This window comes from Peromyscus leucopus, chromosome 8b (genome assembly GCF_004664715.2).
Source record: "Peromyscus leucopus breed LL Stock chromosome 8b, UCI_PerLeu_2.1, whole genome shotgun sequence".
In the NCBI taxonomy this organism is placed as follows: Eukaryota; Metazoa; Chordata; class Mammalia; order Rodentia; family Cricetidae; genus Peromyscus; species Peromyscus leucopus.
In genome coordinates this window covers 90,727,191-90,752,894 of record NC_051086.1, presented here as the reverse complement: position 1 = coordinate 90,752,894, position 25,704 = coordinate 90,727,191, and the positions used below count along the sequence as shown (strand labels likewise).

The window sequence follows — 25,704 nt, the reverse complement described above, 5'->3', positions numbered from 1 at the left end:
CCTCTGCTTCCTGAGTGCTGAGATTAAAGGCATGTGCCAACACACCCAGCTTAGAGTCTTTTCTGACAGAGCTTTTTTTTAAAAAAAGAATTATTTATTTATTATGTATACAGAAGAGGATGCCAGATCTCATTACAGATGGTTGTGAGCCACCATGTGGGTGCTGGGAATTGAACTCAGGACCTCTGGAAGAGCAGTTGGTGCTCTTAATCTCTGAGCCATCTCTCCAGCCCCTGACAGAGCTTTTAAAATAGTTTTCTGCTTGACTGTGGTGGCACACACCTTTAATCCCATGGGAGGCAGAGGCTAGCCTGGTCTACAGAGTGAGTTCCAGAACAGCCAAGGCTACACAGAGAAACCCTGTCTCGAAAAACCAACCAAAACCAACCAACTAAACAAAACCCAGCTCCCTATCTCCCCTGCTTCCTGTGAAATGTTAAAAGTGCAGCTCGACAGAAATATGAAGTTTTAGTAACAAATAGGTGCAGAAAAAGGAGAGGGTCAAGTAGGGTAGGCTCCCGAAATCTCAACTCCATGCTGGCAGGTGAGCATGCCACCAAGGGCAGGCTTTCCCATTCTATCCATGGGGGGAAAGGAGGAAGAAAAGGGAAGGGCACCAGGAACTCAGAGGGCATAGTACTAAGTCCTTGGGAGCCTGGAAGTATGAGCTGTTGGAAGCTCCACTGCTCTGGGTGTTCCTCTGCCTGTCTCACTATGTAGCTCTGGCAGGCCTCCAACTCTCGGAGACTGGCCTGCTTCTGCTTCTCAAGAGCCCGGATCAAGGAGCGCACCACCGTGCCCAGCTTGCCTGCAATTCTTTACTCATCAATTGAGGTGCTGGAGAGAGCTCAAAGACACAATAGTGCAACGGAGTCGCAGCGAAAAGTAGCAGAGGGGACTCATTTTCTTTCTTTTGATTGATGGGAGGACTGTTCACTTTGGGGGAGGGGTTTCCTTATTTCTCACACACAGAGTATTGTGATACGTGAAACCCTTCACTCCCGCTGTAAGGCTCTGCCAAAGGGAAAACTAAGAGTTGGGACACCTGATTTGATGTTCACCGAACAGCTGACACTTAAGGGAATAGGTTCTGAGAGGACTGAGGGTATTGGCAACAGGAGTGCTGAGACCAGCTTTTCTGGGACACTGTCTCAGCTTTGGGGTATACTAGCAACTACCATTTGCAGTGTGCCTACTCTGGGTCAGCCTCTTTGCATAAAGTCTTTACCTAAGCCACTTAGACCGTGTTATCCAGTTTACAGAAGAGAAGCCAGAATTCATCATCGTCTGGTGTGAGCGTCATTTGAGATTTCTTGACGACAAGAGGGCACAAACTGAGCCGATCAGGGACTATACACGTCAATTTTACTTTTTCCAGAGAGTCTCAGTTTGCCCCCCCCCCCCCCCCAAGATTCTAATGCGCAGGCGTGGACTGTTCCGTCGTGAGTCTTCGAGGGGCCCCTTGCACAGGCCGCGGTCGCCCTCTGCTGACGTAGTGCGGAAGCGCGCGGAGCGTGAACGTTAAGGAACCTAAGGGCGGGGAGCGTCCTTTCGCCCGATAGAGGGCGCCATGCGACGTACAGCGTTACTCGGAGCGTCTGGCCCTTCGACGAGGACTTCCTGCCTGATCTCGCTGGTGCATACTGCTGCCATCGACGTTCTTCGAGTCACCGTAAACAAAAGAGACGTGCGCCGACCCGGAAGTGGAAGCCGTAGTTCGCGTTCTGGCCGGCCGGAAGGAGGCTGAAGGGAAGTTGTAGCCATGGCTGTGGCCGTGGCTACTGCCGGGGTCCTAATGGGCTCGGAGCCCGGCCCCGCGGAAGAGCTCGCTAAGCTCGAGTACCTGTCTTTGGTGTCGAAAGTTTGCACGGAGCTGGACAATCACTTGGGCATCAACGACAAGGATCTGGGTGAGCTGAAGGAGGTCCCTACGGCCCTTCAGGTTGGGGTCGGGGGAGGCCGGAGAAGAGTGGTTCCTGGGCCAGTGTGTGTGTGTCATCGCGACTTGGGCTCCGGGAACCTGCAACAGGGGCCCCTGCTTGAGAGCCCTCCAGACCGAGCTGTTAGAAATCGTTTCTCAGAGCTGCCAATGGAGGCTGGGGCTACCATCTCCGCTTGGTTTTTTTGCTTTTCAGTTCTGGGTGCTTTAACGGCGTTAACCATAGCAGCAGCAGCAGCAGCCCCCGCAAAGATGATGTGAGGATGGTGATTATGGCCGTATTTTCTAGAAGCTCACGAGATACTGTTATGGGTAGTTCTTCATCTGTATTATCTTGTTTGATCTTCGCTACCCTGAAGCGGTGGTCAGCATCTGTGCTGTGAGCTGTGTTTTTGACTAGTCACATATTCTATCAAACACCAGTCATTGTTCAGGGGGCAAACTATGCCTAGGGACCCAGATCATACATACGTAGAAGGGAGTCCTTTTGAAAATGAGAGGGCGTGTTTGTGAGTCAGGGGCGTGTGGGGATCAATTCCATTTGCTAGGGACAGGGTTGTTTCATTTGTTGTCCCAGGAGAAAATGGTTGTAGATGGAGGCAAGATTTAGAGACTGGTGGTAGAAACATGAGTGAAAGTGTCACCTGTTTTTTTATTTTTAAGCATTTTTTCCCTTTATTTTCCGTTTATGTGTATGGGTGTTTTGTCTGCATGTGTGTCTGTGCATCATGTGGTTGCCTGAGGCCTGCAGAGGCCAGAAGAGGGTTTCAGATTCCCTGGGACTAGAATTACAGACAGCTGTGGGCCAACTTGTGGGTGTTGGGAATAGAACCTGAGTCCTCTGGAAGAGCAGCCAGGGCTATTCACCTGTGAGCTGGCTCTCCAGCCCCAAGTATTTTATTTATGTGCATGAGTGTTTTGTCTGCATGTTTGACTGTGTCTGTGTATCAGCTGCATGCATGGTGCCCACAGAGGGCTTTGATGCCTTGAAACTGTCGTTACAAATTGTTGTGAGCTGCCATGATGGGTTCTGGGACTCAAACCAAGGTCTTTTGGAAGAGCAGCCGGTGCTTTACCGCCCACTCCCCCGCAACTCACTCTGTAGACCAGGCTGGCCCTGAACTCACAGAGATCCGCCTGCCTCTGCTTCCTGAGTGCTGGGATGAAGGCGTGCGCCACTACCGCCTGACGAAGACAGCTTTTTAAATGAACATGTGAAGTCATTTCATGTGGAGGACTCCAGGGAAGGGGAATGTTACAAGAGAGGTCAGGGGGAGCTGGGAATTGGTAGAGTACATACATGGGCTATGGGTCCATCTCCAGCACCACCAAAATAAATAATAAACAAACCACATCAACAAAACAAGCCCCAAGGGGCCACAGAAGTCAGATTTAGGACTTCAAGTGAACTGTTTTCTTACCGGTAATGGAATGTTACCTCTTTTCCTAGGTTAGCAGATGGCGCCTAAGCTGTCCCACAGCCAGTATGTGTCAGGTCACACTTTCTCCCAGTCAAGTGTACCTATTTTGTACAGATTTAGCATCCCTAATCTGGAATAAAAAATCTGCACACTTTGAGCTCCACCGTGAATCTGTCAGTGGGAATGTACTGCTGCCAGCTTTGAGATTAGCTCTTTGAGTGTAGTGTGCTAAGTATGATTCATTTTTCTCTGCCTTTCTCTAAATAACTTGGTTGAAGTCAGCATTGTCTGGGTTCCAGCCCTGGCTTCATCATTTATTGTGTAGGATGCTATTTCAAGCATCAAGACAATAGCAACAGCCTACTTAGGTTGTTATAAAAATATTGGAAGTAACAGTGCTTGACAGACAAGCGTCAAACTATATTAACTATAGGCATTCTTTGTTTTCTTTGTTTTTGTTTTTCGAGACAGGGTTTCTCTGTATTACAGCTCTGCCTATCCTGAAACTCAATTTGTTAACTAGGCTGGCCTTGAGCTCAAAGAGATCCACCTGCCTCTGCCTTCTTAGTGCTGGGATTAAAGGCATTCACTACCACCGCTCGGCAACTATAGGCATTCTTATTAACTTGTAATTATTTGTAAGCTATTCCCATATAGTTGGGTGGTATTTGGCGGCTTTTTCTGAATGTCATCAAAAGTTAATGGCATCGCTGGGTGGTGGAGGCAGAGCCAGGCGGATCTCTGTGAGTTTGAGGCCATCCTGGTCTACAGAGCGAGATCCAGGACAGGCTCCAAAACTACACGGAGAAACCCTGTCCCCAAAAAATAAATAAATAAATAAATAAATAAATAAATAAATAAATAAATAAATAAATAAAAAAGTTAATGGCAGCTGGGATGCCTCAGGCCTTGGGATGTGGAGGCTGGATGACTAGTAATTCCAGAGTCATATTAGAGAATCTGAGGGTAGCTTGGGTGTGTATGTGAATCAGGGGTGACTCTGTCTCAAAAACATGTACAATAAATACATGCTAGTACATTTTTTCAAAGATTTATTTTTAACTATGTATTGTATGCTTGGGTGGGTATGTGCACATGTGTGTTGGATCCCCCCTAGAACTGGAATTACGAGCAGTTGTGAGCCTCCTTATGTGGGTGCTGGGAACTGAAGTGAGGTCTTCTGCAAGCAGAGGATGTACTGTTTAATTGTTGAGCCATCTCTTCAGCCCCCATGCTGGTCTTTTTTTTTAATTAAAAAATTTTACTTCCTGGAGATATGGCTCATTGGTTAAGAGCACTCACTGCTTTTATGGGGAACCTGGTGCTCTGGACTTTCTCACTGTTTCTCTCACCTCCGTGCCTACACTAAAAGGCATGCCTTTCATCTACCCCTCCTAGCAGCTGCCAGGAATTTCAGCTTGCCTGTCCTGTTGTTTGCTTTTAAACACTTAATAAAATTTTTCTTGAGCTTCAAAAACTAAATAAAAATAGTTTCTTGGGGCTGGAGAGATGGTTCAGCAGTTAAGAGCAGGGGCTACTCTTCCAGAGGACCTGGGTTAGATTCCTGGCACCCACACCCATGTGGTGGCTCACCCCATCTGTAACTCCAGTCACAGAGGATCAGCACCCTCTTCTGGCTTCTGCAGGCACCAGGCATGAGTGTGGTATACAGACATACATGCCAGCGAAACACCTGTCTTAGTTAGGGTTTCTATTCTTGTGAAGAGACATCATGACCACGGCAACTCTTACAAAGGAAAACATTTAATGGGGTGGCTTACAGTTCAGAGGTTCAGTCCATTTCATCATGGTGGGACATGGTGGCTTGCAAGCAGCCATGGTGCTGGAGAGGTAGCTGAGAGTTCTATGTCTTGCACAGGTAACAGGAAATGAACTGAGACACTCAGTGGTATCTTGAGCATTTGAGATCTCATTGAAGTTTAGCACACTAACAGGAAATGCTACACTCAACTTGAGTGAAACACTCACAGTTGCTCCAACAAGACTATATGTATTCTAAGAAGGCCACATCTCCTAATAGTACGACTCCCTTTGGGGGCCATTTTCTTTCAAACCACAGCATCTATACACATAACCATTTTAAAAAATAGGTTTTTTTCCTTTGCTCCAAGTAGATTGTAGTTTTTAAGACATTTGGGTAATCTGATTAGTTTTTAATATACTTTAAAAAATTTCACCAGGCGGTGGTGGCGCATGCCTTTAATCCCAGCACTCGGGAGGCAGAGGCAGGCGGATCTTTGTGAGTTCAAGGCCAGCCTGGTCTACAGAGCGAGGAGCTCCAGGAAAGGTTCAAAACTACACAGAGATACCCTGTCTCGAAAGAAAAAAAAAAAATTCTGGATGGAGTCCCCATTTTTAATTCCTTTAAATTTTTTTCATTTACAGCTGAATTTGTGATCAGTCTTGCTGAGAAAAATACCACCTTTGATACTTTTAAGGCTTCCCTGGTCAAAAATGGTGCAGAATTCACAGTATGTATATCTGAAGTTGTTTTTTTTTTTTCCTTTTTGTTTTGGTATTGCTACTGAATTTATATTTTGATAGAACTAAAGGATTTTCAAATAGGAAGGAGACAGTTTGTACATATCAATTAAATAAGCCATCAAATGTGTAATGTACCATGCTGGTGAGGGAGCCAGATTTCCAGTAATGCTTTCCTAGGAGAATTTCCATCGTTAATTCTCTGAGGATGTTTACATTCTTGTTCTGTGAATCAGGAAGTCAGGAACAAGAGTCTAGGTTTTGGAGGCAGTTTTAAAAGATGGGAAATAAAATGGTCCCTGGGCATGGTCTAAGCCAATGGTTCTCAACCTTCCTAACACTGTGACCCTTTAATACAATACCTCATGTTGTAGTGACACCCCCCCAGCCATAAAATTATTTTCATTGCTACTTTATAACCATAATGTTGCTACTGTTATGAATTGCAATATAAATATCTGTGTTTTCTGATGGTCTTAGGTGACCCCTGTGAAAGGGCTGTTTGATCTCAAAGGTTGAGAACCACTAGTCTAAGTTATTACTGTAGCTTCCCAGGGTGGCCTTCCATGCTTTCTTGCCTTAGGCAGCTCAGCTCAAGTGCATGAGCACACTTCCCTGCAGCGAGATTCAGTCACTGATCAGAGCTGACGTGGTCTGTCTGATTCTTCTTTTCTCCAAAGGATTCTCTTATTAGCAACCTGTTGCGTCTCATACAAACCATGCGTCCTCCAGCAAAGCCTTCTACTAGCAAAGGTAAGCAGGGCCCCCAGCTGAGCTGAGCCTCCCGAAGGGTCTGGATGGTGACCGCCCTGTACATTGCACTTTGCTCTCAGCTGTTGCTAAGCAAAGAATGCCCAAGTTAGATTCTGAGACATTCAAATGAGGACTGACATGCTCCCTCCCTTCCTTTATGGACACAGAGCTTATTGAGGCTTTCACAGCTTTAGCATCAGACAATTAAATTGTTTCTAGTAGTTATGTGATTAATATGTAGCAAAATACTATTTGTTTTTCAGTTGCTACAGCTCAAATGTTGAAATTATTTTATTAACCAGTAATAATATTAAAAATCTCTCTCTCTCTCTCTCTCTCTCTCAACCCTTTCATGCTCCTTAATGAACTAAGATCCAGTTGTTAAACCCAAAACTGAGAAGGAGAAGCTGAAGGAACTCTTCCCTGTCCTTTGCCAACCAGACAACCCTTCAGTTCGGGTACGGATGCTCTCTGGGGAATATCTGCCCTAGTGTGTGCTCTGTCCCTTCTCATCTCCTTAGTGACTGTATGAATTCTAATTTTGTCCATTGCATGATGTTTTTCCAAGAATAGTAGGTCAAGGGTGATGAGCTTGGGGGCTCGGGGACGCAGTGGTGAGGGATAGGAAACGACTTAAGATTCTGGCCAAGATGCCCAGGGTATAAAATTAGAATATTTTTTCTCTGTTACATATTAAAAGATGTAATTATTGAAATGTTTCCACTTGTAAAAATTTTATTTTAGGCTAGATATGCTGGTGAATCCCTTTAATCCTAGCATTTGGGAGGCAGAAGCAGGAGGATCTCTGAGTCCAAAGCCAGTATGGTTTACATATCAAGTTCCAGGACAGCCAGGGCTACCTAAAGAGACTCTGTCGTCCCCCCCCCCCAAAAAAAAAGTCCATTTTAGAAAGAATTTACTGAGTACCGTTAATCTCAGAGATTTGAGGAGAAAGACCACCGACCTAAATCATGGCCAGATTAATTAAAGCAGACAGTTTACGTCATTTCCAGATCACCCAGTGCAGTGGAAGCGCTGTGTAAGTAGTTGCTGGGCCATACTGCTTAGAGGGTCAAGGAAACCTGTCAACACGCCATTGACTTGAGTCCGGGATAGTGTCAGTACGGAGGGTCAGTGGTTTGTGTCACAGCGGATAGCAGTGAGAACTATGGGAAGTAATGAAACGGGAAGCAAGGAAGGGAACGCAGGGAGACCGTTGATTTTAAAGTTTTGATGTCTGGAGCCGGAGAGGTGGCTCAGTGGGTAGAGGTGCTCCCCACCACGCCTGACACCCTGAGTTTGATCCCAGGGCCCCCATCATGTGGGAAGGAGAGAACTGACCTCTGCAGGTTAGTGATATGACAGTGGGCAGAGTTCTTTCTTCTCATTACTTTGTTGGTCTCTGACCTTGCAGACCATGTTGGATGAGGAAGATGTGAAAGTCGCTGTGGATGTTTTGAAAGAGCTGGAAGCTTTGATGCCCAGTGCAGCAGGCCAAGAGAAACAAAGAGACACTGAGCACAGGTATGTTCCTTGTGTCCTTGTCCTGTTCATTTGTGTACTATGACAGTTGAATTTCATGGACCTGTTAAGCAAACCCTGGGACGAGTGTGTGGATTTTTGACTGGCTGTGTACTAGATTGGGTTTTCATTGCTCCATGCCAAAAAGATATTCTGAAGTTAGAAATTGGAGCTGAGGGAGGCCAACTCTGTCTGTGGCCTGAGTTTACTGGCCTGTGGGGTGTGGTGGTCATGAAACTTCTGTCTAGTTCAGCAGTTAGAGGGTGCCGAGCTTACACACAGTGGCACTGTGCTGGGTGCTTGGGGATGCAGAGATGAAATTGGGTTGATTTATTTTTCAAACAGGTACTTGTTGATTTATTAGGGACAGGACGAAGAAGAAGAAGAGGAGTCGGAGCCGAGACCGTGACAGAGACCGAGACCGGGACAGGGACCGAGACAAGGACCGAGAGCGAGATAGAGACCGAGACAGAGACAGAGAGCGAGATAGAGATAGAGACCATAAGCGGAGACATCGATCCCGCTCTCGGTCACATTCCAGGACACGGGAGAGGACTAAGGGGAAGTCTAGATACCGGTCCAGGAGCAGAAGTCAGAGTCCCTTCAAAGATCGAAAGGACCGGGAAAAGTATGGGGAGAGGAATCTGGACAGATGGCGGGATAAGCATGTGGACCGCCCTCCCCCTGAAGAGCCTGCCATTGGGGACATCTACAATGGCAAAGTGACCAGCATCATGCAGTTTGGGTGCTTTGTGCAGCTGGAGGGCTTAAGGTAAACAGTTGGTACTCTTTCACGTCCGTGATGGCAAAACGTCTCTTACTGCTGTGTGTTCCTATTCAAAGAAGCTATGAACAATTACACTTTAGTCATTCAGGTATTCAGGGGTTCTTGGAAAGTTTTGCTTCTTGTTATTTTTTTTAATTATATTTTATTTTTGAGATAGAGTCTGTCTGCTCTATGTAGACCAGGCTGGCCTTGAACTCACAGAGATCCACCTGTCTCTGCCTCCCAGTTGCTGTGATTAGAGGTGAGTACCACAATGTCCAGCCTTTTTGTTGATTTTGGGGTTGTGTTTTTTTGTGATGCTGTGCTTTGAACTTAGGGCCTTGAGTCTACTAGGCAAGTTCTCTGCCACATTCTTTGCCTCATTCTTTGTTGATTTTGAAATGTCCCAGAGCCATTTGTCCCCTCCTCTGGCCTCAGGAGCTCTGCCCTCTCTGCTGATTGTGACAGCTGAGGGTTGATCTCTCCTTCCCTCAATCAGTGTCTTTTCTTCCGGAGAGTCGAGAGTCGTAATGCTGACAGTTTTATTGTTGGACCAACTTCTTGGTGCTGCTTTGTGAGCTTAAGCCCTTCCTTCTCTTTCCTTCCTTCCTTCCTTCCTTCCTTCCTTCCTTCCTTCCTTCCTTCCTTCCTTCCTTGTGTGTTGTGTGCATGTTCATGTGTACAGGTGTGTGTGTCTGTATATGAGGGTGCCCACGGAAGCCAGGTGTTGACCTGGATGTCTTCACAGTTGCACTCTACCTTTGTTTGTTTGTTTTGGGTTTTCGAGACAGGGTTTCTCTGTAGCCCTGGCTATCCTGAAACTCACCTTATAGACCTGGCTGACCTTGAACTTGAGATCCGCTGGCCTCTGCCTCCTGAGAGCTGGTATTCAAGACCTGTACCCCCACACCCAGCTTTTACCTTAGCTTTTGAGACAGGGTCTCTGACCACCCCTGGGGTGCTGATTAGGCTAGCCTGGCTGGCCAGCAAGCACTAGGGTCCTCCTGTTGCTGCCTCCCCGTGCTGGGGTTACAGGCATGCACTGTGGCGTCTGTTTTCTTCTTTTGCTTTTGAGACAGTGTGTCATGTAGTCTTGGCTACCCTGGAACTCATAGAGATCCCACTGCTGGATTGAAAGGCATGTGCTACCATACCAGTCTGGCTTTTTTATGTGGTGCTGGGATCCAGACTCAGGTCCTCATGATGTGCTGCAAACACTCTGCCTACAGGGCCAGCTCCCTCATGTTCTTGAGACAAAGTCCCACCACTGTAAGCAGTGTTCGGAGCCTCAGACTTACTGTGTATCCCAGGCTGAACTGCAGTTCATGATCTTCCCGCCTTGCCTCCTAGGGCAAAGGTCTCAGTCTGTGAAGACTGTTTTGTGCAGTCCCAGTAGGAGCTGAAGTATTAGGGGAAGGGTTTGTTTTGACAAGTTCCAGAAGTGTCTGACTCTCTCTCAGGAAGCGGTGGGAAGGCCTGGTGCACATCTCTGAGCTCCGACGGGAAGGCCGAGTGGCCAATGTGGCTGATGTTGTGAGCAAAGGCCAGAGGGTGAAGGTCAAAGTACTGTCCTTCACTGGGACCAAGACCAGCCTGAGCATGAAGGTGGGTGATATGTCTAGTCTGTGTCCACAGCTGATGGCCCAGGCGTGTCGAGAGACAGCGCATGAACAGCACCCTTGTTATTGTGCCCTAGGATGTGGATCAAGAATCGGGAGAGGATCTAAACCCAAATCGACGTCGAAATCTTGTCGGGGAGACCAACGAAGAGACGTCAATGCGGAACCCTGACAGACCCACTCACCTCTCCCTCGTCAGTGCGCCTGAAGTAGAAGACGACTCGCTGGAGCGCAAGCGACTCACCCGGATCTCTGACCCAGAGAAGTGGGAGATCAAACAGGTTGGGGGCTCAGAGGCATTCAGCATGCAGCCTGGGGGGTAGGAGTGTGGGCCTAGACCAGCAGCCCGTGGTGGCCTCTGTCCACTCAGTAGTTGTGTGAGCCAAGTTATTGCACCTAGTGTGCCTAGTGCCCTTAATCTGTCCACCAGGACCAGTGGTGGCAGTGTGGGATCAGCAAGTGAGCAGAGTTGAACCTTAGTGCCTCCCATGCCTGTGGAGATTGTAATTTTGACTCGGTTGTTGTTTTCCTCGTTCCTGTGAGCTTCAGAATGATGGTGTGTCCAGCCCCGTGTATCACTGGCCCTGCAAAGACAGAATTTCTTAGTTCCTGCCCTTGGGGGACTCACTGTCCAGTGGGGTAGAGACAGCGTTAAACATGAGACTGTAGGGCTGGGTGCCACGTGATCAGTGTGTGCCAGGCGCTGTGGCGATAAGGGAAGGCCCGGTAACCCTTCCTGGGCACGATACCCTGAGGCCGTGCCTTAGGGCCATGTTGTGCTGTTCCCTGGGGATGGGATGTGTGTCTCCATGCTGGGTTCCAGGAGAAGACAGATTGGTTTCCTTGTGTGAGATCCCTGGAGTTAACACTGGGACCGAGTCTTGCTCCTAGCGCAGATCTTAGTTACAGATGCCGCCTTCTGCTCTTCACTAGATGATCGCTGCCAACGTGCTTTCCAAGGAAGAGTTTCCAGACTTCGATGAAGAAACCGGCATTCTCCCTAAGGTGGATGATGAAGAAGGTAGTCACTCTGCCACTTGGATTAGCTGGAGGAGGGCCTGGGAGGGGATTGTCAAATCGTCACTAGAGTGAGCTCTCCGTAGTTTTGCTGAGTGGGTATTTGTCACTTGTTTCCTGGGGCTCACCACCCCCCTCTGGATAGACAGAAGCACATGTTTAGATAACCAGTGTACCTGTGGAATTCATTCTACTTTGTTTGAATCCAGCACCTTTTTTTGAAAAGATTTTAAAAATTTTATTATTTATTTATTTTTTTGAGGCAGAGTCTTTCTATTATGTAGCTCTGGCTGTCATAGAACTTGATAGGTAGATCAGGCTGGCCTTGAACTCACGAAGATCCACCTACCACCTGTGAGATCAGAGGTGCAGTGTTTGAGGAGGCCAGCAGAGGACCAGAAATCAGATTCCCTGGAACTGGAGCTACAGTGTTGTGAGCTGCCATGTGGTGCTGGAATCAAACCTGCATGTCTATTTCTCTACAAGAGAAACAAGTGTTCTTAACTGTCAGCCACTATCCAGCCCCTCAGTGTTTATCTAGGTTGACACTTGAGTTACATTTCATTTGGTTCATTGCCTTGGAGTAATTTGCATATAAATTTGTTTATTTATTCATTTTACTTTTTTTCCATGGGATCTCATTATGTAGTCTAGGCTAGACTGGACTCTTTTTTTTTTCTCTTTTTTTTTTTTTTTTTTTTTTTTTTGAGACAGGGTTTCACTCTGTAGCCCTGGCTGTCCTGAAACTCACTCTGTAGACCAGGCTGGCCTTGAACTCACAGATCTGCCTGCCTCTGTCCCCCTAGTGCTGGGATAAAAGGTATGCACCACCACAGCCTGGTGACTTGGACTCTTGATCCTCCTGTCTCAGCCTCTCTAATGCTGGGATTACAGTCATGTGCCATAATACCCAATTTTTTACTTTACTTTAGATGCATATATATATATTATATATTATATTTTATATATGATTTAGTTTTTATGATTGTGTGTGTTGTTGTTATGTGCACTGATGTTTTGCCAGCATGCTTGTCTCTGTGAGGGTGTCAGATCCTGGAGTTACAGTTGTGAGCTGCCATGTGGGTGCTGGGAACTGAACCCAGGTCCTCTGGAAAAGCAGTTAGTGCTCTTAACTGCTGAGCCATCTCTCTATCCCTCATTATTTGCTTTTTTGACATAGTTTCATGTAGCCCAGGCTGGCCTGTAATTCACTATGTGGCCAAGTATGACCTTCAACTGCTGATCCTCCTGCTTCTGCCTTTCAAGTGCTGGGATTTATAGGCATGTGCTATCAAGCCTGGTTCTTCATCTTTTTTATTTTTAATTATTTTTTTATTTTATTTATTTATTATTATTATTATTATTATTATTATTATTATTTTGGTTCTTCATCTTTCTATACTTTTTTTTCTTGGTGGTGCTAGGGATTGATCTGGCCTTGCATACCAGCAGTTACTATCACTGAGCTACAACCCCTTTTCATCTTTATGAGTAAGATTACTTTGAGGTTCCTAAATCAGCCTGTTAGTGTATGTGTGTAAGATCTTTTATTTTTCAACATGTAGAAAAGGTAGATGTGATGGTACACAGTTGTTACCTTAGTAGTCAAGGCTGAGGCAGAACCATTACAAGTTTGAGGCCAGCCTGGGCTACTTGGTGAGACTGTCTCTGAAATGGGGGAAAAATTGTTCCATAATGAAGTTGGGTGGCAAACATTCATTAATTCATTAGATGTCTTAATACCATCTAGGACTATCAGGACAGTGTTCTCCCATAGGCTTGGCTTCTTTGGAAAGCAGTTCTAACCAGTTCTTGGACTGGAGTAGAAATGCCCTGGAAATGGCAGTGGCGCCTGGAGGGAGAGCACAGTTCCCTGTGGTAGAATTTCACTTTACTGACACCTTTTTGGAAGCTATTTCTTTTAAGTCGCCTCCCCCCAAATAACATTTGCTTATTCGTTTTGTGTGCATGTATATGTATATATGTATTTGTGTGTATGCACATACATGTGTGCCGTGGCCCATATGTGGAAGATAGACAGAACATCTTGCTATAGTTGGTTTGTCCTTTTACCAAGTGGGTCCTGGAGATCAAACTTAGAACATCAAGTGACTTTACACATGGAGTCATCCTGCGTATGAATGTGTGTGCATGCTTGCATGCGTTCATTCGTGTGTTTTGGTTGTTGTTGTTGTGTTTTGTTTTGTTTTTTATGTGCATTGATATTTTGCCTGAGTGTATGTCTGTGTGAGGGTGTCAGATCTTGGAGTTACAGACAGTTGTGAACTGTCATGTAGGTACTGAGAATTGAACCCGGGTCCTCTGGAAGAGCAGCCAGTGCCTTTAACCATTGAATCATCTCCCCAGCCCTGAATTGTTTTAATGAAAATGATTGGTCATTTCTGTCTTGTTTATGGCTGATTTGTTTTGGTGGACTTTTAGATGAAGATCTTGAAATTGAGCTGGTTGAGGAGGAACCGCCGTTCCTGAGAGGGCACACAAAGCAAAGCATGGATATGAGCCCCATCAAGATTGTTAAGGTGAGAAGAATGGGGCTTTTTTACCTGGAATACCCACCAGCTTGTTTTCTTGAAGTGATAGATAGTATCGGCATAAACAGGACTCAGGCTTTCTGACTGGTACCCAGGGTCTCTCTCTTGTATGTGGAGAGGGGCTGGGCTCTTGCTTTCCTGTTTCACCTTCATCTGCATATATTACTGTATTTTGAGAGAAAGCAGAGGTAAACAGAAGAGCTGGCTCTGCCATATTGCTTTGCTGAGGACTTAGGACTTGCATCTTTGGTGTGCTGGAGGGCAGAGCTGCAAGAATGGAAACCAGAATCCTCAAACATTTTGGTGTGGGAAAAGATTATCTGGCAGGTCTGCCAGCCCAGCAAGTCCATATAATGCTCCTAATGGTGGTTGGTTTGTTTGTTCTTTGAGAAAAGGTCTTAACTATGTAGCCCAGGTTGGCCTGGAACTTTCAGATCTCTACCTGCCTCTGCCTCCCGAATGTGGGATTACAGATGTGAGCCCCACATCCAGCTGTGATCCATTGTTACAGTTTGTCAGTGTTCTTCTTATGAGGTCTCAGCTGCTTGCACTGTTAGTGATTCACTAACCTGTAAGGAAGCATGTGATGAATCTGATTGTTAATTCTGTCTGAAACACTCATACTGGTCTGCATTCTAGTTCTTAGGGTTATACAGAATGTTTTTCCATCCATCCCCCTCCCCCGCGCCTCCCCCGTGTTTGCATGTACGCACATCCATGTGTGTGAGTACAGGCACGTGGCTGTACTACAGTTCTCATATGGAAGTTATATGACAACCTGAGGTGGTAGTCCTCATCTTCCACCTTGTTTTGGATGAGTACACCAGGTTAGCTGACCCTTGAACTTTGGGATTTTTTTTTTAATCTCTACTTCCGATTTCATTGTAGAAATGCTAGGATTATAAAGATACACATTGCTATGCTGGCTTTGTGTGGGCTCTGGAGATCTGAACTCAGGCTCACACTTGTGGGGCATGTGTTTTACTCACTGAGACATCTCCCCAGTATTCCTCTCTTTTTCATGGATTTTCTTTTGTTTTTGAGTCAAGGTCTCACTACATAACCCTGGCTAGCTTGGTACTCGTTATGTATCCAAGGATGGCCACAAACTCCCAGGAATCCTCCTTCTCAGTTCTAGGATCATAGCTGTCTATGCAGTACCTTGTTCCCGACTTTTCTTCTGCCCTTTATGCATTTAAAAGTAGCATCGTCCTCATTCTCTAAGGGTTCTCCTCCTCAAGCTAAACGTTCTTTCACTGACTTTTAATTTTATTTGTATGTGTTACAGATGATCCATTTCTTTCATGTAGCCTGAGACATTGATGTGAACTTTACTCCTTCTCCCGTTTTGAAATGACAGTAGTTCAACCATCTGCCCTTCTCTGTATTCTCAGGCAGAGTCTCGGTCATGTTGCCTTGGCTGGTCTGAAACTCACTACGTAACCAATCCGCCCTCAAACCGCCTCTGTCTCCAAGTGATGGGGTTAAAGTGAAGAGCACAAGGCCGAGCTAACCGCCCACCTTTTCCTAGGTACTCAGTGCACACTCCTTCTTCCTCTGTTGCTTTAGAACCCAGATGGCTCCCTCTCCCAAGCAGCCATGATGCAGAGTGCCCTGGCCAAGGAAAGGCGGGAACTGAAGCAGGCCCAGAGGGAAGCTGAGATGGACTCTATACCCATGGGACTCAACAAACACTGGGTTGATCCCCTGCCTGATGGTAAGACTCTGGAGTGTGGACCTCTTTTAAAAATAAATCTGAGGCTTTGTGTATATACGAAACATTTGGTACTGCAGACACAGAGTGAAAATTTAGCCTTCATTGGAGCCTAGTCATAGATTTTTTTTTTTTTTTTTTTTCTTGAGACAGAGTTTCTCCGTGTAGTTTTGTGCCTGTCCTGGATCTTGCTCTGTAGCCCAGGCTGGCCTTGAACCCACAGAGATCACCTGGCTCTGCCTCCCGAGTGCTGGGATTAAAGGCGTGCGCCACCACCACCACCACCACCACCACCACCACCACCACCTGGCCCTGCTTTAGTTTTTAAACAGTTGTTTAAAATAGGTGTTTCAGTGGCCTTGGTCGCATCCTCATCTTCTGAACAACTTTAGGACTTGTATTCTAAAGGTAGTGCAGTGTAAGGGCTGGAGATGTAGTCAGTGGTAGTTGTTTACCTAGCGTGCATGAAGCTCTAGGACCAGTTCCCAGCACTGGGGAAGAAAGAGTATAATATGACGTAGATGAGGTTGCCCATGCTTATAATCCCAGCACTTGGGAGGCAGAGGCAGGGGATCTCTCTTGAGTTCAAGGCCAGCCTGGTCTACAGAGCAAGTTCTCCAGGACAGCCAGGGCTACACAGAGAAACTGTATTTGTGGGGGAAAAAAAGTTCCAAGGCCAACTTCAGCTACATTGGGACAATCTGGGCTATATTTGATCCAGTCTCAAAAACAAAGAACACAAAAGTAGTATAGTCTTTTATGTATATGTGTGTTTGAATGTATGTACACATGCCATGTGCATACAAGTGCCCTTGGAGGCCAGAAGGGGGCAACAGATCTCCTGGAATTAGAGTTACAGGCAGTTGTAAGCACCTAATATGGGTGCCAGGAGCTGAACTTGGGTCTTCTACAAGAGCAGTGAATTCTCCTAATGGCTGAGCAGCCATCTTTCCAGTCCCTGTTTTGTTTTGTTTTTTTCTGTGTGTGTGTGTGTGTGTGTGTGTGTGTGTGTGTGTGTGTGTGTGTGTGTGTGTGTTGTGCCTGAATGTTATCTCTGTGCACCTTGTGTGTGCCTGGTGCCCCTGGAGGTCAGAAGAGGGCTTTGGGTTCACTCAGACTGGAGTTACAGATGATTGTGAGCCACCGTATGGGTGCTAGGAATCCAACTTGGGTCTTCTGCAGTAACAGTCAGTGCCCCTAACCACTGGCTATCTCTCCAGCCCTGAGTTTCATTGTGTAGTTCTGGCTGGCTTTAAACTTAACTGCGTAGCTCAGGCTAGCCCTAAATTTGCAACAGTCCTCCTACTTCAGCCTTCTTTGTATTGGGATTGCAGGTTTGAGCTGTCATGACTGGCTAAAACCTGATCTTTTATAGGGTTTTGTAGAGTATGTGAAGGCAAGGGAGTAAGCCTGTGTTAACAACTTTGCAGTAGACAAAACACTAGGAAGTCTGTGTGGATGGACTAGTGTGTTGTTCTGGTGGCGAGGGATGAGGCAGAATTGGCAGGCCAGGGCTTTGTAGATGGTATTAGGTATCTGGGCTAATCCTAAGTGCATCATAGAATATAAAAGTGTTGAATTTCCAAAAAATCATCAAAGGGCTCTGCAGGAGGAGTTGGAGAGGGCAAGAGTAGATGCTTCAGGTGGAGTAGCAGGCTTTTACGATAGTTGAGAGGAGGATGGTGGCCTGAGCGTGGTGCTCTCAGAGAAGAGGAATATATTTGAGAAGGGTAGCTTGTTGAATGTGGGGACGGGGAAGTAGGAGTGGCCACATGGGAAGTAGGAGTGGCCACATGGGAAGTAGGAGTGTCCACATAGCTCCAGGTCTAATGAGAGCCCCAGAGTGAGTGATGGTACCTCTGGGATAAGAGACTGACAAGAAGCAGGTTTGTGGGGAAAGTGTGATGGACTTGTGTCTCAGGTAGCCGGAAGACACCTCAGTTGGGTATCAGGAGTACTCAGAAGAGGGATCTGTGCTGTAGACAGAATTTGGGGGCATTATGCTAGCTTAGACAACAGTTTAGATGGAGAGAACAGATGGATTAGCGTTTAAGGGGTAGAAATAGTCTTTTCTATTTTTCTTTTTTTTTATAATAAAAAAATCATCTAGAGCCAGGGAGGTGTAAAGTGTTTGCCTTGCCAGTACTTGGACTCGTTCAAGCCCTGGAGCCATGTTAATGAAGCTGGTCATGGTGCTGTGTGCTTGTAGTCTCAGCATTGGGGGCGGAGGAGGACAGAAACAGGTGACTGAGACTTGCTGGCCAGCCAGCAGGGCCCACTTAGCTAGTTCCAAACCAGTAAAAGACCCCGTCTCAGGAGAAAAAAAGTGATGACTCCTGAAGGACCCCTGATGTTGTCCTCTAGGTTCCACAGGCACATACATATGTGTACACATACTCACACATTGATACACATGTGTGCCTACATCAACACAATGGTATGCATGTGCACACGTGCATAGAATCCTTCATTCCCTAGGAACAAACTCCCTCCCCCTTGTACCCTCTAGTGAAAGACTCCCTGTGAGACTCCTTTGGCCTCTTTCAAAGCTCACTGATTTGCTGTGTAGATTGAAGTAAGTGGGGGAGAGGAGAGAGAGTGAGAAAGTGTTTTTGTTTGTTAGTTGTTTTTTTTTTTTTTTTTTTTTTTTTTTTTTTTTTTTTTTTTTTTCCGAGACAGGGTTTCTCTGTGTAGCTTTGCACCTTTCCTGGAACTCACTTGGTAGCCCAGGCTGGCCTCGAACTCACAGAGATCCGCCTGCCTCTGCCTCCCGAGTGCTAGGATTAAAGGCATGCGCCACTACCGCCCGGCATGAGACTGGAGTATATTTTTATGGGTGTTTTTACCATCAAATTTATAACATTTTTGCTTTTTTTTGAGAAAGTGCCCAAAATTTTCTTTATCTTGCTCGTTCTTTCACTCCCAATTGAAGCTACAAATTTTGGGGTTAACTTGAAAACATTAAAGCAAGTGAAAGACACCACACACTGTACGACCTCCAGCCCAAGAGAGTGGAGTAGTGGTGTCAAGGGAAGGTGAAGGGGGCAGAGGTTTCTTTGGAGAGCTGAAATGTAAAGTTAGGTGGTGATGGGTCACAGCTTTGGGTACATTAGAAAGCCTTGAGCTAGCTCTTGGAAAGAAGGCCATGTAGCAGTAGCTTGAGGCCGGCACTCAAGTTTGCTTTCCTTTCCAGCGGAGGGCAGGCAGATTGCTGCCAACATGAGGGGCATTGGGATGATGCCCAACGACATTCCTGAGTGGAAGAAGCATGCCTTTGGGGGCAACAAAGCGTCTTATGGGAAGAAGACCCAGATGTCAATCCTTGAGCAGAGGGAGAGCCTGCCCATCTACAAACTGAAAGAACAGCTGGTGCAGGTGGGTGCAGTGTTTCTCCGGGGGCTGTGTGTTGTGTGTTGGGTGCTGGAACTTGAGTCCCGCCAAGCACTGTTCTGCTGAGCTACAACCCCAGTCTCCTCAGTGTGTGTGTGTGTACGTGTGCGCTCTTATATATGTGTGTGTGTGCTGTAGGGGCTGGGCACATGCCTGAAGGCATGTGTGGGGTTGGAGGACATTTTGTAGGTTGGATTTCTCCAACCTTTACATGGGTTCAAACTCAAGCTTGTGTCAAAGAACCTTAAGCCACTGAGCTGTCTCACAGGCTCCTTATTTTATTTTTTTAGGCATGGCTTCATTCTAGATGGCACAGGCTGACCAGAAACTCATTCTGTATCCCAGGCTAGCCTTGAAATAATGTTGGGGGTTGGGGATTCAGCTCTGGGAAAAAAAAAAAAAAGAAATAATGATGATCCACCCTCTTACCTCAGCCTTCCCCATGCTGTGATTACAGGTGTGAACCACCACACCTGCCTTTAAAATATTTTTTTTAAGATGGGGTTTCATGTATTTTCCATCTGGCCTCAAACTTTCTGAGGATGACCTTGAACTACTGATATTCCTGCCTTAGTTCTGGAATTAAGGACATGTACCACCACATAGTACTAGGAATCAAGCTGGTAAACATTCTCCCAGCCCTTCCTTGTGATTTTTTGAGACATCTTGCCCTATCATATCCCAGGCTGACCTAAAACCTACTGTGTAGCCTAGGTTGGCCTCAAACTCAAAAACATTCCTCCTTCCTGCTTGGTGTTTTGCCTGCCTGTATGTCTCTGCATGGTGTGCATGCCTGCTGCCTGCAGAAGTCAGAAGAGGGCACTGGGACTACTGAGGTGCCATGTGGCTGCCGGGAATCACTCGGGTCCTTTACAAGAGCAGCCAGTGCTCTTTATAGCTGAGCCATCTCTCTAGCCCCTGTGGCAAATTTTAATAACTGTTTATATTGTGCTGCTTTCAGGCTGTGCATGACAATCAGATCCTAATTGTAATTGGAGAGACAGGATCTGGGAAGACCACACAGATCACCCAGTACCTGGCAGAGGCAGGCTACACTTCGAGGGGCAAGATTGGGTGTACCCAGCCCAGAAGAGTGGCAGCCATGTCCGTGGCCAAAAGAGTATCAGAGGAGTTTGGTTGTTGTCTTGGTCAGGAGGTAAGTGGTTGGAGAGGCTGCTGGGTGAATTCCAGAAGAAAAACAGAAAGGCCCAGATACCGATCTATAAAATGAGAATATTACTACGTTTTTAGATTTCTCCAAGGAGAGAGGTTTTCATTGTCATCAAGTTATTCAGGGTCAAGTTCAGGGCAGGGCAGTCTTTGCTAGAGGAAACCACTGGGATCTTGGTTAATTTCCTCTCTATTAGAAGTATGAGGGCCAGTCTGATGATTTCACAAAGGGACTCCGTGCTTACGTTTGCTTCTTCTGTCTTGTGTAGGTGGGCTACACCATTCGATTTGAGGATTGCACCAGCCCAGAAACAGTCATCAAGTATATGACAGACGGCATGCTGCTGAGAGAGTGCCTGATTGACCCTGACCTCACTCAGTATGCCATCATCATGTTGGATGAGGCCCACGAGAGGACCATCCACACAGATGTACTCTTTGGATTGTTGAAAAAGGTAAGTAGATAAACACTGGTTTCTGGGAGTAGGATTTGAGTGCCGTGTGACATTTTGCATGGTCTTTTCTCGTAAACCACCTTATATTTTCCTTTAGACAGTGCAAAAACGACAAGACATGAAGCTGATTGTCACCTCAGCCACCTTGGATGCGGTGAAGTTTTCTCAGTACTTCTATGAAGCACCCATCTTCACCATCCCTGGTCGAACCTATCCAGTGGAAATACTGTACACAAAGGAGCCTGAGACAGACTATTTGGATGCCAGTCTGATTACTGTCATGCAGATCCATTTAACAGAGCCACCAGGTGAGGGGAGTGGAAGGCTTTTGTCTTAGGCCAAAAATCCTACTGTGAGCTAGTCTTGAGAAAAACACCTTTTTTTTTTTATTTTTAAATTTATTTTTATCTTGTGTGCATTTGTGTTTTGTCTGCATGTATGTCTGTGTGAGGGTATTGGATCTTGGAGTTACAGACAGTTGTGAACTGTTGTGTGGTTGCTGGGAATTGAACCCAGGTTCTCTTTGTAAGTCTCAGGCATGCATATTTGGAATGGTGATGGAAATGTTAAAAAGGTGATATAAAGTTTAAATGCACTAAATTAAATGTAGATGGATGATAACCTCTTGGTTTATTTATTTTTGTGGTTTTTTTTTTTTTTTTTTTTAGGATTTATTTATTATATATACAGTGTTCTGCCAGCATGTCAGAAGAGGGCACCAGACCTCATTACAGATGGTTGTGAGCCACCATGTGGTTGCTGGGAATTGAACTCAGGACCTCTGGAAGAGCAGCCAGTGCTCTTAACCGCTGAACTATCTCTCCAGTGCTCCCCTCCCCCTTTTTTTTTATTGAGACAGGGTTTCTCTTCGTAGCCCTCTTGGTTTCTAGAGCTCATAGTGTGAGTGTGTATTTTCTGTGTGTGTGTGTGTGTGTGTGTGTGTGTGTGTGTGTGTGTGTGTGTGTACAGCAGCAGTGCTGTTGGTGTCGCTGTAGCCATTCACACACCGGCGGAGTCTGGTGGTTTGTACCTGTGGGTCCAGCTACCAAGAGCTAAATCAGGAGGATTGCTTGAGCTAGAGTTTTAGGGCCAGCCTGGACAACATGCTTCAACTCTAGTTCAGAATAAAACAGATCCAAGTCCACTTGCAGGCTCATAATCCTAGCTAGCCAGCTAGGCAGAGAGATCTCAAGTTCAAGGCCTGCCTGGACAACTGAGTGAGACCTTGTCTCAAAATTTTACAAAGTGAGAAGAGGGCGGGGATGTGGCTCAGTGGCAGACATGCCCAAGACTCTAAAGTCTACCTCCCGTACCACAGAAGAAACAACAGAACACCCCCCCCCCACCCTCACCCCCCACCCCCACAGAGACAGTAAGTGATGCTTCGTTCTCTTCCTAGGTGATATCTTGGTTTTCTTGACTGGTCAGGAAGAAATTGATACTGCTTGTGAGATCCTGTATGAGAGAATGAAGTCCCTGGGCCCTGACGTCCCCGAGTTAATCATCTTGCCAGTGTACTCTGCCCTCCCCAGTGAGATGCAGACCCGGATCTTTGATCCAGCTCCTCCTGGCAGCAGAAAGGTAACATGGGGCTAAAAGGAGGTTGTTCTGAATACTCTGAAGTCACGTGGGGTCTACAGCCTCCCCGGCATTACAAGCACAGGCCACCACGCCTAGCACTTCTGTGTGGGTTCTGGGTCTTAAACTCAGGTCTTCAGACTTTTGAGACACGTACTTTACCAACTGAGCTATCCCGTGTCTGAGTTTATCATTTTTAAACGAGAATAATTGATTTTACAGCTGGACATGGTGGCATGTGCACGTCATGACACGTGTGTGGGTCAGAGGACAATTTGCAGGACTCAGTTTTGTCCTCCCACTATCATTCAGGTCGTCAGGCTTGGTGGCAGGTGACTACCCACTGAGCCGTCCTGCACGACCCTGCATGAATTCTATTTTGTATATTGTTCATTAGTTGATAGACATGAGGTTATTTCCACTTTGGGATATACCGTGAGTGCTTCTGCTGTGAACATTTGTTTACCACTTTACTGGGGTGTCTGTTTCTCTGAGTGTAGTCCTAGCAGTGGAGATAGATGGGAGGACACACGTGCTGTCAGGAGGTGGAGGGTGAAGGGTCAGGGAAAAATAACTCCATGCTTCTACCTTGCATAGCTGGGTGCAGACTTGGGAGGGGCAGACGGTGAGTTCTTCCTCTGTCCTGTTTCTGTTGGTTGGATTAGTTCTTTGTTTCTTTTTTTTTTTTTAACTATTTATTTATTTTTTAATGTTCATTGGTGTTTTGACTGCATTTATGTCTGTGTAAGGCTGTCAGAAGCCCTGGAACTGGAGTTACAGACAGATGTGAGCCACCATGTGGGTGCTGGGAATTGAACCCAGGTCCTCTGGGAGAGCAGCCAGTGCTCTTAGGGCTGAACCATCTCTCTAGCTCCAAGGTTGGATTGTTTCTAAGCAGGGCCTTTGTGGCTGTGTGGCAGGTAAATTCCTTTCAGGGCCAGTAGATACTGGTCTGATGTGAGACATTTTGGTGCCTCCCAGCAATGATTTTTCTAAGCAATTGTGTGTGTGTGTGTGTGTGTGTGTGTGTGTGTGTGTGTGTTTTAAGATTTATTTATTTATTATGTATACAGCATGTGTGACCAGAAGAGGGCACCAGACCTTATTGCAGATGGTTGTGAGCCACCATGTGGTTGCTCGGAATTGAACTCAGGACCTCTGGAAGAGCAGTCGGTGCTCTTAACCTCTAAGCCATTTCTCCAGCCCAGCAATTGTGTTTTATGAGCTGAAACTCTGGGTGGAAAACCAGTGGCAGAGCCAGGCTGAGAGTCATAATCTCGTAGATCACAGATATTGCGCGCGCGCGTGCGCGCGCACACACACACTGAAACTCCTGTGGCCTCCTGGTTCATTTTACGATGAGGAGAGAAGACGCAGTCCTCCTCCTGTCCACATATGTGCCCGGCCCATTCGTAGTCTAGATGTCCCTGTGGGAGAAAGAAAAATCTGATTTTGCAGTGGCACATGTCACTCCAGGACACCTGTGCTTCCCCAGGGAGCTAGAAGAGTAAACTTAGAGTAATCATCTGCTCTGGACAGTGAGATGCACAGCTCGTTATTCCACCTGAGGTTGGCTCTGGCTTTCCTGCTCGACACCTCTGAGGCACCACCCACTTCCGAAGGAACCTTCAGGTGGAGGCTCTTTCCCGTCTGGACACTGGAGACCTGAGCCGGCATTAAGTGTCACGTGTCTAGAGGGGGATGGCAGCAGATCCCTGGGAAATGTGAGACCTGTTCCGGCTTCAGCTCACTCTGGCTTTATCCTTCTCATCTGTAGGTCGTGATTGCCACCAACATCGCGGAGACGTCGCTGACCATCGACGGCATCTACTATGTGGTTGATCCTGGATTTGTGAAGCAGAAAGTTTACAATTCTAAAACAGGGATCGACCAGCTTGTGGTGACACCGATTTCTCAGGTTGGCTGCATCTGTCATAAGCTCTTCTCAAAATCCTGGTGAAGGTCTTTCTGGGACTCATTGTGGGTCTGGGTGGGTCCCTCTCCCTCCCTCCTTTCTTTCCTGTTTGTTTCAAGACAGGGCCTTGCCAGGGTCTCTGTAAGTTCTAGACCAGCTTGGTCTACATATCAAGTTTCAAGAGAGACCCTGTTTTGGGGAAGAAAAAAAAAAAAAAGACAGGGTCTTGCTGTATAGCTTAGACTAGCTTTAGATGTGGGACCCTCTTGCTTCTGTCTCATTATGGAATAATAGGCATATGGCACCACACTTAGCTTGGTTCTGTATTTTAACCCTTATTGTCCTCAAAGATTAACTTAGTGGGATAAGGGAAGGCTTCATATGATGTGTGCTAGCCACTGTGTGTGTGTGTGTGTGTGTGTGTGTGTGTGTGTGTGTGTAAGGATTAAATTTAGGCCCTGTATACATTAGGCAAACACTCTACCATTGAGCTATATCCCAGCCCTGTATTTGTAATCTTTAGAATGGGATTTCAAAATTAAATTACCCCATAAATTCCAAAGTTTTGGTTTTTTTTTTTAAAAGATGTCTTACATGTGTTAGGTATTTTTATTTTTTGTATGTGTGCATACACTATGGAGACCAGAAGACAGTTTCAGATCCCTGGAGTAGGCGTTATAGAAGGTCATGAGCTGCCTAATGTGGGAACACTGGTCCCCTGCAAAAGCAGTATGTGCTCTTAACTACTGAGCTCTCTCTCCAGCCCCCAAGAATACACACACACACATACACACACACACAATTTGTTTGGTCTGTTTTGTTTTGTTTTTTTTTTGGAGACAAGGTCTCAATATGTAGCCTTGGCTGGCCTGAAACTTGCTGGTGGATCAGGATGGATGGCCTTGAACTCACAGAGATCTGCCTGCCTCTACTCTCCTAGCCTCACCCCAGTGCTGGCATTAAAGGTGTGTGCCACCATACCCAGCAAGCACATATTTTTAAAAATACTTAGCAGCAGATAGCTGAGATAGTAGTAATTCATGAGATAATTATCTATTTTTCTGATTATTATTAAATAATCTCTTGCCTAAAGTATATTAAAAAATTAATTACCTAGTCACCTTTTTGAGGGAAATTTGGTGACAGCTTATGTAAAATTTTAAAAATTAATCTCTTTAACCTAGCTGTCTATTTCTAGGAACGTATTAGAGAGACATGATTGAGTACATATTCAAAGAACAAAAATGGCTGTTTGTGGAAGGATGGCTCCAGGATCAGCCAGAAGGGGAAGTGGTTTAATCCACTATAGTGTAGCCATGCCATAGAGTATGTGTGGAATTAACTGCTGGTATATAATATGATGAATGAAACAATCCAATTTTTGTTTAAAAA

The 25,704-nt window shown here is 46.1% G+C and overlaps 1 protein-coding gene across 1 annotated transcript in view; it reads left to right on the top strand.

Moving 5' to 3' along the window:
• The first annotated feature begins 1,677 nt into the window (after positions 1-1,677).
• The window catches only part of Dhx8 (DEAH-box helicase 8), a 36,614-nt gene continuing 12,587 nt past the window's right edge, over positions 1,678-25,704 (top strand). Inside the window, exons 1-17 of the mRNA XM_028882549.2 lie at positions 1,678-1,910; positions 5,767-5,852; positions 6,543-6,615; positions 6,988-7,073; positions 8,030-8,139; positions 8,501-8,908; positions 10,363-10,507; positions 10,599-10,802; positions 11,455-11,542; positions 13,981-14,078; positions 15,660-15,807; positions 18,998-19,179; positions 20,156-20,350; positions 20,634-20,819; positions 20,917-21,127; positions 22,219-22,400; positions 24,175-24,315. Coding sequence (XP_028738382.1) covers positions 1,763-1,910; positions 5,767-5,852; positions 6,543-6,615; positions 6,988-7,073; positions 8,030-8,139; positions 8,501-8,908; positions 10,363-10,507; positions 10,599-10,802; positions 11,455-11,542; positions 13,981-14,078; positions 15,660-15,807; positions 18,998-19,179; positions 20,156-20,350; positions 20,634-20,819; positions 20,917-21,127; positions 22,219-22,400; positions 24,175-24,315 — 2,691 coding nt within the window. The 5' untranslated portion in view covers positions 1,678-1,762. The remainder of the gene's footprint in view (positions 1,911-5,766; positions 5,853-6,542; positions 6,616-6,987; positions 7,074-8,029; positions 8,140-8,500; positions 8,909-10,362; positions 10,508-10,598; positions 10,803-11,454; positions 11,543-13,980; positions 14,079-15,659; positions 15,808-18,997; positions 19,180-20,155; positions 20,351-20,633; positions 20,820-20,916; positions 21,128-22,218; positions 22,401-24,174; positions 24,316-25,704) is intronic.